The sequence below is a fragment of the Adiantum capillus-veneris genome, chromosome 19 (genome assembly GCF_014529385.1).
Source record: "Adiantum capillus-veneris isolate H3 chromosome 19, ASM1452938v2, whole genome shotgun sequence".
Classification (NCBI taxonomy): Eukaryota; Viridiplantae; Streptophyta; class Polypodiopsida; order Polypodiales; family Pteridaceae; genus Adiantum; species Adiantum capillus-veneris.
The window spans coordinates 75409844-75425283 of NC_140949.1; the positions used below are offsets into that span (position 1 = coordinate 75409844).

Here is a 15440-nt window from a genome sequence, read left to right on the forward strand (position 1 = left end):
GTTTGGAACTCGTGGAAGTCCTTAAATTGAATTCCAATCTCTCCTCCCCCCCCCCGCGCCCCTTCTCTCTATCCCTCCAAGTTTGTCTTTTGGTTATGGCAAGCAACCCAAGAAGCACAAAAGCTCTCTCTCTCTCTCTCTCTCTCTCTCTCTCTCTCTCTCTCTCTCTCTCTCTCTCTCTCTCTCTCTCTCTCTCTCTCTCTCTCTCTCGCCTCAGTCCTTGCTTTCCATCTTCAAGAATCTCCCCCATGGTGAGGGACGGCCCTGTGGGGGGGTGTTAAGGCCCAGCTCTGTCTCATCTTCTGACAACACTTTTTTGGTGTTGCACACCCCTTTCAATTTTAGAGACCGTACCCCTTTTGACCTCAGATAGCAGACGTTGTTTTGTTGTTTCGGTGTTGCACTTGTGGTCAGCAGGGCCATGCCCGTGGTCAACAAAATTGGCACCCCTTTCATCTAGTTAGTAGAGTTTTCCTTTTCGACTTCAGTGAGAAGAGCTCGACTTGAGTTAGCACTAAGGTCACTTTGAAAGGCCACAAGAGTAGGGTCTCACAACATATTTTCACAAAGTAGAGCTTAGCCACAGACTCAAAGGTTTTCGCACAGCAGATTGAAGATTCTTCAGTCATGTCTTCCTTCAACACACAGATTTTCCGCACACGCAAGATTTTTCTTGCTGTGGCAGCTGCGTCCAGGAAGGATCCCGCAGCTCGCCAGGACGCAAGGATCACGGCCCTAGAGGCTCAAATCCAAGAACTTGTTTTGGAGAATGTTGAACTGAAAAAACGCTTGAGTAAGCTTGAGGATACAAAGGCAAAGTAGAGTGAAACTTTGCTCGCAAAGAAACTCGAAGTTGAAGCTTCTCTCACTGAGACTGTCAAGACATCTAAAAAATAAGCCAATGCGGCATCGCATAAGAAGATTGACAGCAAAATACAAGGAGCCTTACAAGAATGCCGGATACAAGAATCCCTTGCCCTCAAGATTAGAATTGGAGGACTCTCCTCATCATGGTGCATCGAGGAGGATACCCTCGAAGAATCCATCATCAAGTTCAATGAAATTCTTCCACCAATCAACATCGAGCCTGACACTGTCTCTTGGATCAACGACACACATAGGCGAGTGCCTCCTGGCCAATGCATCCTCACTTTCAAGAACAAAGAAGAATGGACGAGGTTGCTACGCCAATCCTATCACCTCAAGGGGACAAAGCTTTAGATCTCAGAGGAATTGACTGCAACCCAACTCAAGCGTAAAGCAAGCGAGCTCAAAAAGATGCATGAAGCTCGTAAACAAGGTGAATTGGTAGTCTATCGTGGCGGTAAAGCCATCATTTAGGAGTTTCAAACTCCCAAGCCACCTCCCCTTCCACCTGACCCCCCTTAGGTTTTGTTCTTGTTCTTATCCTTTCCTTTTTCATTTACCCCTGATGGACCCTCAGTCCCTAATTGATATGTATCTAACGCTTCCACCTCGAAAGAATAGATGTAATGTTTTGTTTTGGTCCCATGGGTCATATTTGACCTCCGTGGACGATAATTAAATCTATCTACATATCTATCTCTCTTATTCTCTCTCTCTCTCTCTCTCTCTCTCTCTCTCTCTCTCTCTCTCTCTCTCTATGTGTGCAAGAACTCTAGCTTAATTCGCCGTCACTTTCCCAAAAGTTGGGCTCTCTTACAACACTAGTTCTCTCTCTCTCTCTCTCTCTCTCTCTCTCTCTCTCTCATGAGACACTTGTCCATAACCTCTTTCTCTATCTCTTTCTTGAGTGCGTGAGACGTCTACACATTCTCTCTCTCTCTATGTGTGTGTGTGTGAGGGTTAGAGAGCTAGTCGGGACCTGAGGAGAGGTCGTGGACAGAGGGAAGGGCAAAGCCTAGGGGGGATCCTATTAATTATTAATAGATTCTTTTTATGTGTGACTATTATTTATTATGACAAGTGTGGCGCTTGTCGTATGGACAGGGGATGGAGCTCTTGCGCGCGCGCGCGCGCGCGCGCGCACACACACACACACACACACACACACACACACACACACACAGAGCCTTTACTTAGCACCCAATCCACTCCTGACTACCCATGCCAGGGTCCCCCCTCTCTTTCTTTCTTTGCCTTCCTTTTCCAATCCCTCTCCTTATGCCATGTGATAAGGGCCTCCAAGGTACATTAAGTATATTAAGTTAAATAAAAAATAAAATTTAAAAAAATTAATAGTTGAGTTTTTTTGGTTCATAGAGAGATACCTACGACTTGAAACAAAAACTCACACCTTTGTGGGGTGGAGCATCCGATTGGCCAACCTTTAGGCGGGATAAGTTTTGCTGACCCATCATATATACTTGGGGAATAGTCCTTAAGGGCTACATGTCACCCAATTTGTCGAGGGAGGTTGAAATCAAGACCCTAGGTGCATGATGCTCTTGCTCTATCAACGGAGCTAGCATTGATTGATAGTTTAGAGATGAGCTGAGCCCAAAGGAAAAGACAACACCGATGGCCTTCGAGGGGACAACTGCAAAGGTGGCCGATAGGCTTTCTCAGAGTGTCCTCTCCGTCCACAACCTTGCAGAGCTCATCCGTAACACCTCCCCTATCCAGGTAAGACCGAGAGAGAGAGAGAGAGAGAGAGGTGGCTCCGGCGATCTGTCTTACAAATAGCTACATCTCTTTCCCTGCCAGGCTAATGCTAAGCTGCCCAAGGAACTATTGGCAAAAGCTTCAAGCATCAAGAATACAGGAGTGGTGAGTTTGCTTGCTACACCATAGTTGTTGTGAATTTTGACTAGGGATTCTTGTTTGATATAATTAGGAGGTTGGATATTGCTCTTTTTGCAGAAAAAGCCAACAGACATCCCCACATTACAATCTACCCACCAATTGTTTTCTTTAGAAGTGGCAGTTGTACGCCATATTGTCACTTTGACCTCAGTATGCACAACTAAGTGCCTTGTGCAGAGCTAGGCAAAAACAGAAAGGGAATTGATTGTGGTCTATATGCCTAAATGCTAGTGCAACATGGAAAGAGATAACAGTATATGCCTCCATGTTTTTTATGCTTACTCTGAATGTTTTTGGGAACTTATTGCTGCGGGAACTGTGTAGAAGTAGCTTGAAAAACTTGTTGGTGTGAAGAGTACACTCTCCTTTGAACTTGCAAGGCACATTGTAAAAGGCGTATTTTCGATGATTTTGTGTCACAAGTTGGTGATGCGGTGTGCCCAACTGGAAGAAATGGCAGAGAGGACATTAAAAACTCTTAACTCAAAGGAACTGAACCTAGAAGATGTGGCTTGAGGGGCCTAATGTTAGATTTACACCACTCTGCTGCACTCAGGTCTAGGGCATACATCTACGGCTAGTATGTCTCCGGGCTGGCCACCCATGCTTGCATATGCATACAGGCTGCATTGTCCGGCCGCCCATCTTTTGGGCCGGCTGTCCACCTTGTACTGGGTGCCCTATATAGATATTTTTTCCTTGTTGGGCTGTGGGGTTTTCGGTGACGACGGCGATGACGACGATACATTGAAAACGCAGACGCTGAAATCTGCAAATAGCGGGCTGAATCTGCAAACGCTGGCTGATCTGACCGTGCGGCGAGGATCTGCTGCGGGAAGGTAAGATCTGCGAGGTTTGGGGGCTGCGGTGCGGAGTCTGATTGCTGAAAACTGAAAACGCTGATGCAAATGGATGTTCTATCGCCAGGAATCTGCAAAACGCTGATGGTAATTGGCAAATGCATAAAGGCTAGGCTGATCTGTTGTTTGCTGCAAAACGCTAGGGAATTTGTTGCAAACTGCTAACGCCAGGCATGATCTGCAATCTACAAAACGTTGGGGCTGATCTGCAAATGCTGAAAAACTAATCACATCATGCATACTCTCGGGATCAAACAATATGACAAAACGTTGACCCTTCACATGACCATAACACTTAATGAGAGACTCATCAATGGGAGGATCATGAGAAACTTGAGACACAAGTTCTCATTCATGACATTAACAGAGGATGTGGGTTCTGTGGGTTCTTTAGATTCGTTAGATTCAATCTTAGGACATGTTCTTTTTATGTGACCCTTGATGTGACAATGATAACATCGACCTTCCTTAGAATAAATGCTTTGTTTTTCTAACGCGATGTATCTTCCTAAAATTCCTTGTGCCGCTTTTTCATGTGGAGTGAGCTTAGGTTTAGCAATTGTGTTAGCTTTACCCTTAGATTCATTGTGTGAGTTCTTTTCCGAGAGACTAGAGGAAGATTGGTTAGAAGAGTTACCATTCTTACCGTTCTTACCATTTTGAGGGTTCTGAGAAGTTTGAGTGGTACTTTGAGAAGTCTTGTTTTCCTTAGGCTTTCCCTTATTTGCTTCATCTCCTAAGCGAGAGCAATCGCTACCGCCTTGTTGAGATCTACGGGATCGAAGACTTCCACATCAAACCTGATATAGTCGTCCAACCCGAAAATGAAAGCCTCCTTGCGCTCATCATCCGATTTGCGTACTTGGGTGCCGAGCTGCAAAACATGATTAGAGAAAGACATAACTAGCAAGCCATGTTGCTTGAGACTGCACCAATCGTCTTTCAACGGTGCTAGGTACTGTGGTGGCATAAACCGCGCCTTGAGCTTGTCTTGGAAGTCAGCCCAATTGAAGGAAAGGGCCACGCCTTCGTCAGCTTCCTCTAGGTGTACGGCCAACTGTGCCTCTTGCCATGCGTGGTACCAACTGATGGCATCACCAAGCAAGGTACATGGCTGCCGTCAAAACCTGGCTATTCCCTGTCTTCTCAGTTGTTGCAAAATAAGCATTAAATTGATGCAACCAAGAATGAATAACACTAGCATCCATCTTAGCGTCATACTTACTGAACGTGATCTTCTCTGTGATGGGGTGTTGGAGTCCGAATCTCTGTTTGAGCTATTTGATGAACTACGAGCATCTTTGGCCGGCTTGGGTTTCGAGGTAAGTACCTGTAGGACCAACTCTTGCATGTGTTGGTCCCTGTGCGCCTCACGCTCTCCAAGGCCGCTCGTTTGTCTTCGGCCGCCAAGCGCGCTTGCTCACGCTCACACTCCAAGGCTCATCGTCTTTCTTCGCGCTCGCGATCCAATTCTGCTTTTCTTTCTTTGCGCTCGTTCGGCCACCAAGCGCGCTTGCCCGCGCTCACGCTCTAAGGCTGTCGTCTTTCTTCGCATTCACGATCCAAGGCTGCGCGTTGCGCCTCTTGTCATATCATCATGTCCATCATTGTCTTGACCAAAGCCTCTATAGGAATTGGTGCAATCCTTGGCGTAGATGGTGAAGGGGGAGAGTTGGAAAAACCTCCTGGTGGGGAAAATTCTTCTTCGCCACCTCCATGCTCATCACCTTCACGCGATGTATCCATTCCACTTCGGGGGATGACCGTACACCGAGATCTTGGGTTCTTAAGTTCATGAGGAACTTGGGTTCTTGTGGTTCTTGGGTTCTTGAGGTTCTTGAGGGTCTTGAGGTCTTGAGTTCTTGAGGGTCTTGAGTTCTTTCTTTAGCTTGCAGTCTGTGCTAAAGAAGGATCTTCTCTTACCCGAGCTCTTCTCTTTCCCGTGGGCGCACCCCTTGGTGGCCTTGCGCTCACACCAAGTTTTCTTTTTCCCACCTCATGTCGATTGGCCGGCCACTAAGTGCACGGTCCGCTCTCAATGAGGGAAAAGAGAAACAAGGGGAGGCTGGACAAGCCCTTCTTTCTTGGGTTTCCTGTCACTCTTCAAAACACGATTAGGAATCGCACGCCCAAGAGGACTTGGGTTACGTGCGACCGCAACAAGCAAAAAAATTTATGTGGTTCTTTCGATATAGAACACTGCCAAAGCTCTAATACCAATGTAAGGTGCAACAGAAGTGAATGTTGAACTTTGCTCAAGATGAGTGCTCCAAATGTGCTCAAGGGTTCCTTTTACTTACGGAAGTGAGAGCCTTCCGTTCCTTTAGTGAGAGAGTGCAAATGATCACAAACAAAGTGGTAAGCACTGTGAATGAAGGTGCTGAGACTGAGAGGGTAGAGAGAGAAGAATACGACACCAGAATGTTGTCAAACCCTCCTCCAAGGGCCCCAATCTCTATGGCGAGAGAGGTCTACTATTGATTGCACAAATCTCTACAATGGTCTAATGCAATGGTCTTGCCGACGATGAGGACGACGACGAGACGAGCTGAAATCTAAAAACGCTAAGGGCTGAAATCTGCAAATCTTGTATCTGCTGAATTCTGATTCTATGTCGGTGACGATGGCGATGACAACGATGCGACAACGATGCGCTGAAAACGCAGATGCTGAAATCTGCAAATAGCGGGCTGAAATCTGCAATCGCTAGCTGAGTTGATCGTGTGGCGAGGATCTGCTACGGGAAGGTAAGATCTGCGAGGTTTGGGGGCTGCGGTGCGGAGTCTGACTGCTGGAAACTGAAAACGCTGATGCAAATGGATGTTCTATCAAACGCTGATGGTAATCTGCAAATGCAAAAACGCTAGGCTGGCTTGTTGTCTGCTGCAAAACGCTAGGGAATCTGTTGCAAACTGCTAATGCTAGGCATGATCTGCAATTTGCAAAATGCTGGAGCTGATGTACAAATGCTGAAAATGCTAGGCTTGTCTTGATCTGCTGTTGGCTGGAAACGCTAGGCCTCTTGTTGGTCTTGCTGAGAAGGTGCCTGTGAGTTTGTGGACTCCTACTGCCTCTTCTGCCAGAAAGTGCTAACGCTAACTTTCTTATATATTTCCAAATTGCCCTACTCAGTTTCCTAACAAAGTCACTTATTAATAATAAGTGAAAAATGGCTAAAATAGGGAAAATAGGTTCTGTGTACTCTAAAATGCTCGTGATGGGTTCTGACTGTACTGCTAATGATCATGCTGTGTACAACCAGAGGAAATGCAACTACTCTAAGTGCTTGGACATGCACGGTTTGCGAGCAGACTCACAAAGGTGCCTGAACACTTCCTAAGCTGAACTGAACCCTAGTCATGAAGTAACTTGTCACATGCACATAGGGTTAGATGTGCACGTGACAATGCGTTGTGAATGTACTGTCTCGCGGGGATGGTCATGGGCATGGTTTGCTTGAAATGTGAAAAGAAAGGATATGAATCTAATAGTAAGAACGAGATTTGGTAGATCAAGACCTCTGTGAAAATATCAATGCGGTCTTGATGTGATTGCTAAATATGTTCCAATGATTATCATTTGTATTTGGACCCTTGACAGAAATGTGATTTGATCAGTGATTGATGTCTTTGTAAACGTGATGGATTTTGTGGATTCTAGTGCATGGGCACATAGAGTCAATATCTACTGAAGAAAGTTTCTGTCCTTTGGCTGTTTTGCATGCGTAATTGAGGGCGATTACAATTCTTTCAGGAGGTTCCAATGTCACAAGTTCACGATGTGGCATGCCCAATAGAAAGGATGGCCGAGAGGACACGGGATTAAAGTTTAAAAACTCTAACCCAAAGGAACTGAACCCCAATGTGGCCGAGGGGCCTAAGGGGTTAGGAGTTAAAAACTTAAACCCCTTTCAACTTATTGGCACCAGCTGAGGGCCCAATCCCTAAAAGATCAAAAAGCATTTGTGCAAGCATTTGAGAGCAAATGGTGGTGGGGATAAGTGCTTTTGAGGCCCTGCTTTTAGACATCCCTTGTATTGTTTATAAGAGCCCTTGGGCCTGTTTTTTGAGGGCATCTAGACGCAGAGTGTCACGTGCACATCTAACCCTATGTGCATGTGGACAAGCTGTACCTACTTCTAGGGTTTAAGTTAGCCTAGGAAGTGTTCTGGCACCATTGTGAGCCTATATGTAGGACGTGCATGTCCAGGCACTTAGAGTAGTTGCATACCACAAGTTCACAACCCATTAGCATTAGCATTGGTACCCTACACCAAGCATTTTCACCGCACTAGAGCATTTTCCCCAACTGCGTGGACCACCTCTTGTCAGGCAATTTATTAAAAGGTGACCCTGCAACTTCCTAGATCGTGGGATTTTTGTCACACTGCTCGACCCAGCTATTTGCACCTATATAAGAGACCCTTTGGGCGCTAGAAGCGAGGCAGGGTGTTAGACCTTGGCTGGATCCATCCCGCACACATGACATGGCACAAGCCAAACTCACACCTAGACACACGTAGTGAGCGGACATTAGGCTCACCTCCTAGCCATAGAGCCAATACGGGCTCACCACTGAGCCTGGGAGCCTGCAGCCAAACAAGCCGGTGTCCCATACCACCGAACCCACAGGAGTACGGGTGAGCGGGTAGAGCTGCCAAAGGGCCAAGAGTCCAAGTGTGGTGATCACACAAGATGTCTCACAAATGAGACTCAAGTCCTATTTATAGGACTTCATAACCAAAGGGCCATGCTCACACTGGCCGGCCATAATTGCAGGCGTCCATCTTGATGTCTGGGGATGTAACACTTCCCCCCTTATTTTTAATTGTTGTCCTCAGCAATATCCTTGGTTATAAATCGGGGAAATGATTCTGTAACGATCTAACTGACTCCCAAGTGGCTTGGGAGTTCGGACGATGCTTCCACTTGATCGGGGTACGAAGACTTGCGAGACTTGCGGACCCCTTTGATCAAGAACCGATTTGGGTTCGAGTGGAATATAATGGGTGGTGTCTTCTAAGTTTGGGACTTGCTCAGGAGGAGTTACTAAGTGATCCTGCCCCAGCCCTTCTTTCAGATGGCTCACGTGGAACACAAGATGAACAACCATGCTTGAAGGTAGGTCCCAACTTATAAGAAACCCCACTTATCTTCCTTGTGATCTGAAACGGACCACAATAACGAGAAGACAATTTTGAGCATTGGCCCATTCGGCTCGTTTTGGAATCCTTCCGTACCTTAAGGTACACCCACATGCCCTCTTGAACCAGCGTACCCACGCTAGTACGGGTGTGCAGGCAAAGTTGCCAAGGGCCAAGAGTCCAAGTGTGGTGATCACACAAGATGTCTCACAAATGAGACTCAAGTCCTATTTATAGGACTTCATAACCAAAGGGCCATGTTCACAGTGGCCGGACCGAACTGTAGGCGCCCATCCTAACATCTGGGGCGTTAAAGTTTAGGCATCTCAAGTGAATTACCCAATGTGATCCCATTATTTAGTTTGGCTTTTAGGTATTTATTTTACTTATTTGTCAAAGTCTTGGGTAGGGCAATTTATTGGGATTGCTATATAAGCAACCCCTTGCCTCCATTGTATACACATTCGGTTATTCATTGCCAAGGTTGATTGGTTCAGGAGACTCTCTCTCTCTCTCTCTCTCTCTCTCTCTCTCGTGCTCAACTCCCCTTGGTCTCTACGCTTCTGCATCGTCGACTTTGACATGGTATCAGAGCAAAGTCTCCGTTGAAGACCTTGGTGAAGGACCTGTCCCGAAGGAGCAAAGAAGAAGAGGAGACGCCCATCGCCCCCCCTACCCCGTTAGTCCATCTTGTTGCCAGAAAATCCCTCACTGCCCTTAGCGTTTTAAAACGCTGGGCGTTTTGCTCATCCATCATAGGCCAACGTTTTGAAACGCTAGACCAGTGGCCTAGCTTGGCGACAGTTTGGAGCGGAGAAGGAGAGTAGCAGCCTAGTCTTGGAGCAGCTTCGTGCCAATTGAGGACTTGAGGAGGTTTGGAGCAGTTTGGGGAGCGCCCTATTTGCCACACTTGGCGGAGCAGATTGGGATTTGTGCGGCCACACTTTGGCCTGTGAAAGGCGGATTGAGGTGTGGCTTGGGAGTTGAAAAGGCGGATTGTGGAGCAGTTTGGCATAAGCCGTGGAGCGGATTTTGTGCAGCCTGGATGGAACTCTTAGCCGCCTTGCTATGCACAGTTTATTTTGGAGCTTTGGATTTGTTCGAGGCCTACCACAGGGCAAACTTGCGAAGCGGCTATCGATGACAGAGTTTTGGATTTTAGAGATGGATAGCAGATTGTGCGGAGCCCATTGCGTGTGGGGTTTCCTTTGCTGTGGAGTTGATGCGGCTTGGATCTTTTTCGGCTTGGTTTGTATGGCTATTTTTTGGAGTGCGAGAAGGTACCCGATTACCAGATCTTGCAACTTCAAAATGGCCTCCCCTTGCTCAAGCACCTGCGACGACATCGACCAAAGACAACCAAAATCTATGGATAACAGATTGTCAACCATCCATTTAGCGGCCTATGCAAGGGCACTGTTGTCAAGGAACCCGACATATTGTTTGGCTTGAGTTTGTGAAGTCAAAAGCAAATGGAGGAGTTCTCTAGAGGATAGCGGCAAAGGTCAGCTGGACAAGGATGGCAGTACTAGTACTCGGTTAGTTGCCTCGGTACCCGGAAGGTACGACCACAGTCATGATTGTGATTCGGCGCTTTGTTTGGCTCGAGAGTTTGAAGCCAAAGGCAAAAGCAGGAACTCACAGGAAGACAAGGATAAAGGCAAGCTGGACAAATATTACGGTAATAAAGATTTGACAGAGGAGATCGACATGCCACTCATGGCAGTGGCCACAGTGGCCTCGACGTCAGATTTTTAGTCAAATGACAGGTGTCACCACTAGCTTCAAGCAGAGAGAGGCTTGTGAGTGGCAGAGAGGGGCAAGCAGTGCTCCCTATAATTAATTTGGACCCTTGTTTATGGTGTTTGGACCTGTAGGTCGGAGTTCAATGCACATGCATCTGGCAAGGAACCAATCAGACGTCTAAAACACTACGGATAGGGGTGCCAATTCATTGTTGTTGGTCAGATTATGGATAGGATGTGTTCCAGCAGTTCATTATCTTGGAGTTCTATATTTTGGACGTGATGTGTTTATAGTTCACGAATGGGGATTATTGGACGTAGTGTGGTCTACAGTTCAAAGTTTCTACAAAGGCAACCGATGCTGAAGATGGCATTACTTTCAGGTACAAAGTTGAGGAGAGCAACACCAAGGTGTATCCAGTATCCCGGCCGGTGCTAGGGTGTCCACGGTAGCTTCTTCATCGACTTGGTCTCACTACTGATGTCCACTATGAGCTGCAGAGAGGGTGTTAAAGTTTAGGCATCTCAAGTGAACTGCCCAATCTGATTCCATTATTTAGTTTGGCTTTTAGTTATTTATTTTACTTATTTGTCAAAGTCTTGGGTAGGGCAATTTACAGGGATTGCTATATAAGCAACCCCTTGCCTCCATTGTATACACTTTCAGTTATTCATTGCGAAGGTTGATTGGTTCAGGACTCTCTCTCTCTCTCTCTCTCTCCTTAGTCTCTACGCTTCCGCATCGTCGACTTTGACATGGGGACGTAACACAAGGGACCAGAGAAGCGGATCTCTCAAGATCAGCAGATCCAACGTTTTTGCACCATCTACAACAATGTTTTCAGCCCAAGCACTAGCGTTTCCCATATCAGGCATCAGCATTTTCAGCCTTAGCCTCGCAGAACCCGTACCGCATTCCGCAATAGATCCTCGCCGCAACCACTTCAGCGTTTCAGTTTTCAGCCCTCAGATCAGTAACGTTTTCAGATTTCAGCCCATTAGCCTTGTCGTTGTCGTAATCGTCGTTGACAAGCATCTCATCATTTTGAACCATTGTACCAGACTTAAATCTAAAGTAAATACCTCTCTAGCAATAGAGAGGGGGGCCCTTGGAGGGGGGTTTGGGACCCCATCTGGTGTCGTCTGTGTGTGTGTGTGTGTGTGTGTGTATCACTCTCAGCACTTCTCTACAGTTTCCACTCGTTTTGTTTGGTCATTGCACAATCTCTCATTAAGTCAAGGAAGGCTCTCCCTTCCCGTCAGTAAAAGGAACCTTGAGCACCCACTGAACATTCATCCTGAGCATACACCATCATTCACTTCCGTTGCATAATACATTGGTATGAGTGCTTTTTGGCAGTGTTTAGTATCATCACTCAAGGAATGAAGCACAAAGAACCATAGAAATTTTTTTTGCTTGTTGTGATCGCACGTAACCGAAGACGACTTGGGCGTGTCAATCCCTAATGTGTGTTTTTGAAGAGTGGCAGGTAACTCAGAAAAGAAGGGCTTGTCCAGCCTCCCCTTGTTCCTCTTTTCACTCATTGAGAGCGGACCTTGCACTTAGCGGCATGCCAATCGACGTGAGGTGGGAAAAAACAACCTTGGTGTGAACGCAAGACCGCCAAGGGGTGCACCTAGGAAGGAGTTGAGCTTGGATAAGAGAAAAGTCTTCTTAAACGTAGATTGCAAGCCGTACCAAGTACCAAGAACCCAAGTACCCAGCTACCCAAGTACCCCAAGAACCCAAGTACCCTAAGTACCCAAGAACCAAAGTACCCCAAGAACCCAAGTACCCAACTACCCCAAGAATCCAAGTATCCCAAGTACCTAAGTACTCAGTGCATGGTCATCACCAAAAGCGGAATGGATACTTCGCGTGAAGGTGATGAGAGTGGAGTTGGAGGAGACGAAGAGTGGAGTTGGAGGAGACGAAGTCTGGATCGTTCCCCGATCCTCCCCCATCCCCATCTACACCACAGATTGCACCAAGCCCTATGGAGACTTTGGTTAAGTCTATGATGGAGATGATGCTACAACAAGAGGCTCAACGTGCCGCCATGGATAGAGACCGTGAAGAACGAAGGGCAACTATGGAGCTTGAGCGTGAGCATCCGGGAGTGGCTTTTGTGCACTCTAATTGGTTTGGATGAAGGCAAAGTAGAGGAAATCATGTAACAGACTTGGACACTCCAAATCAAGATTCTACACAACAGGACAAGAATTCACTTCAAAACAGTTCACAGTTCACTATTGATTCGACACGGCCCGATGAAGTTCCATGCCTAGAGATATTGGCCCCAAAGACTGGCGCCCCTTTCGGTATTTCTTTTTGTATTAATCTGCAACTCAAAGTACACATGAGTGGGAGGCTCTCACTCTCAGACTCTACGTCCAGATGCTCTCAGACGTGGGAGGCTTGGCCACACTTATAAAGGTTTACAAGGGATGCCAAAAGCAGAGCCCCAAAAGCTTTTAGTGAAAAGCCTTCCAAAATAAAGCAATTGGACCCCAAAAGCTGCTAATTTCAGCCTACGTAAATCAGCCAATGCTTTTTCAGGAATTCCGTACAGCATCCCGCTTTTTGCGCCGCATTTCACAGGCCTGCCGTACAGCTGCCACGTGTCACAGGTTCGGCGTTTTTCGATCATTTTATTCAAACAGAGCTTGTCGCTGGAGGTATGACTTGCCCGTCCCTTAGATTGGGGGGGAAGATGTGAGAACGCCGGTTCTTTACATTCAGCTCCCTCTAACAAACATTCACGTCTTGGTCCGCACTCAACTTCAGATGTCATTCTGGATCCACATTGATCTATCTAGTCACACATCCAAGGCTGCACTGACCTCTATACAGATGTATCTGATGCACTAGAATCATTATCATTGCTGATGAATCCCGAGAATGTCTAATGTCACAACTTGGTGATGTGGCATGACCTTCACTCGACTAGAGCATAAGAGGAAGAGCACAGCCAAGTTGAGCCCAAGGCTATGCCCATTAGTTGTGCCGCAAATTTATGGGATTTTGTGATTGTGTGGCAGATGTGCACTTTTCTTGAGGAGAAGAGGAATAGCCCGAGCCTATCGGCACCGAGATCGTACGGTATGGCCCGTAAACCACACCAAGATTCACAGGACCGTACAGATGATGACGTGGCAGAGTAGATCAGGTGCTGACGCAGCGTGTTAGGCTGGGAGCTCTTGGGGCATCAGTAATTGAAGGCGTTGACTTTTTGAGTGCTTTTGGTGACCGATAATGAAAGCTATTAATTTTCAGTGCTTTTCACACTTTGTAAAGAAAATGGTAAAGCGTTTCTCTTTGAGAGGCCAAGTTCGTTTAAATAGGTAACGGGGGTGAGCCGTGCTTCACTCAGAGTTGGCTAGTGGGCTTACACCGGTAGTTCTACACTCAGCTCGAATCAATAAACATAAGTACTGCAAGGGATGCCTACGTTACAGGCCAGTGCATCTGAGTGGGGAACTCCCCCTTACTGTGTCTCTTCTCCAGTGTTTGGTTCTGTTTTTTGGTTGTATTTAAAAGTTGCAGATTTGTTCCGGTTGTGTAAAACTCTGTTCCAGTTGTTATTTCGCTTGGCACATGGCACCTCTTCAGCTACAGCTGATATCCCGACTCAATGACGAGAGGCTGTTTGGATAATTGGGTAGAAGCGGTAAGGACGCTGGCAGACACATCGAAATCCTGGTGGCAAGTGTTTTGACTCGAAAGAAAGAAAGCGACTGCCTGGCTGGTTTAGACGAATTTTCAGCGCATTCTGAGCTTAGACCAAGCTCTGCCCCTTGAGTTGTGTGATGCATATCGATTTATGGTCTTCCAAGTTTAGCACATTCTATTCAATATGGCTGGTTGGAAGGTAGATCTTTATTTACTAAATGAAGTAAATGACATAAATTTGCGACTTGCTGACTAAATTGCTTTTTTTATCCCATTTTTGACGACCAGCTTCTGCAGCAAATGCCAGGGGTTATTGCTGCCTTGGATGCTCATTCAGATAAGTCTCTTGTAAGGTACCCCAAATTCACGTTTTTTTTTCCTGGGAAGAGAAGCAGAGCCTTTCTTTATGATCCCTTTGATGTTCATGCAGCTTCTCAGAACTAGAGACGATCCTTTCGCTTTTGAACCAGCAGACGAATGCAGACAAGCAGTCAAATCCTTGAAAAGATGGAAATCAGCAAGATCTTTGATTACTTGTCAACTATTGCGTTCAGCCCTTGTTCCATCTATTATTTTTGTACATTCGGATAGTTTAACATGCTTTACCTTCCACTTGTACATTACAAATTGAGCTTTAAGATTGCTTTTTCAGTTCCTTGGTACTGCGTACTGCTGAGACCTTGGGACCGCTGAAGACTATAAATGACTTTGGAAAAATTGTATTTTTATATGAAATATTTATTTTTAAATTTTTTATTGAACTTTTTAAATGCTTTGTGAACAAATCCTTCAAAGGTTTTGTTGAGTTTGTTTGTAAACAAGAATTTACACAAAAGTTGCTTTTATAGACACAAAAGTGGTGATGGTGGTAGGTAGCAGTTCTCCCACTTTTGGTATATGGTGTGCGGGTTATGATTTAGGATCTCATTTGATTTCAAGCTTCTAAATGGTTTCCCTTGTCATTTGGAACTTCTCTCTATTATATTAACTTCTTTAGTTCTTTGCCAGAAGATGCCTTGTTTGTATGATAGACATTCCCTTATTCATTATTTGACATGGTTGTGATTTTGGCTATTGGATTCTCTGAAGTTCTTCTCATCAGAATTCTATGATGTATTTCAATTGGCCTTTTTTACATGTCTTAAGTTTTTTTCCGGCTCCAATGGTGCTGAAGTGGAATATTGATTCTCTCTCTCTCTCTCTCTCTCTCTCTCTCTCTCTCTCTCTCTCTT

At 46.0% G+C, this 15440-nt stretch overlaps 1 protein-coding gene across 2 annotated transcripts; it reads left to right on the forward strand.

Moving 5' to 3' along the window:
* Positions 1-2342: 2342 nt before the first annotated feature.
* On the forward strand, positions 2343-14978 carry TOM2B (tobamovirus multiplication 2B). Of its 2 annotated transcripts, none has more exons than XM_086490803.1 (4): positions 2343-2607; positions 2689-2751; positions 14497-14556; positions 14639-14978. In XM_086490803.1, the coding sequence occupies exons 1-4, from the start codon at positions 2503-2505 to the stop codon at positions 14837-14839; spliced, it is 429 nt and encodes a 142-aa protein (XP_086346929.1). In that variant the 5' UTR covers positions 2343-2502; the 3' UTR covers positions 14840-14978. The 2 variants fall into 2 exon arrangements, with proteins under 2 accessions (XP_086346929.1, XP_086346930.1); XM_086490804.1 differs by having other exon boundaries at positions 2360-2607; positions 14497-14561.
* The last annotated feature ends 462 nt before the right edge of the window (positions 14979-15440 follow it).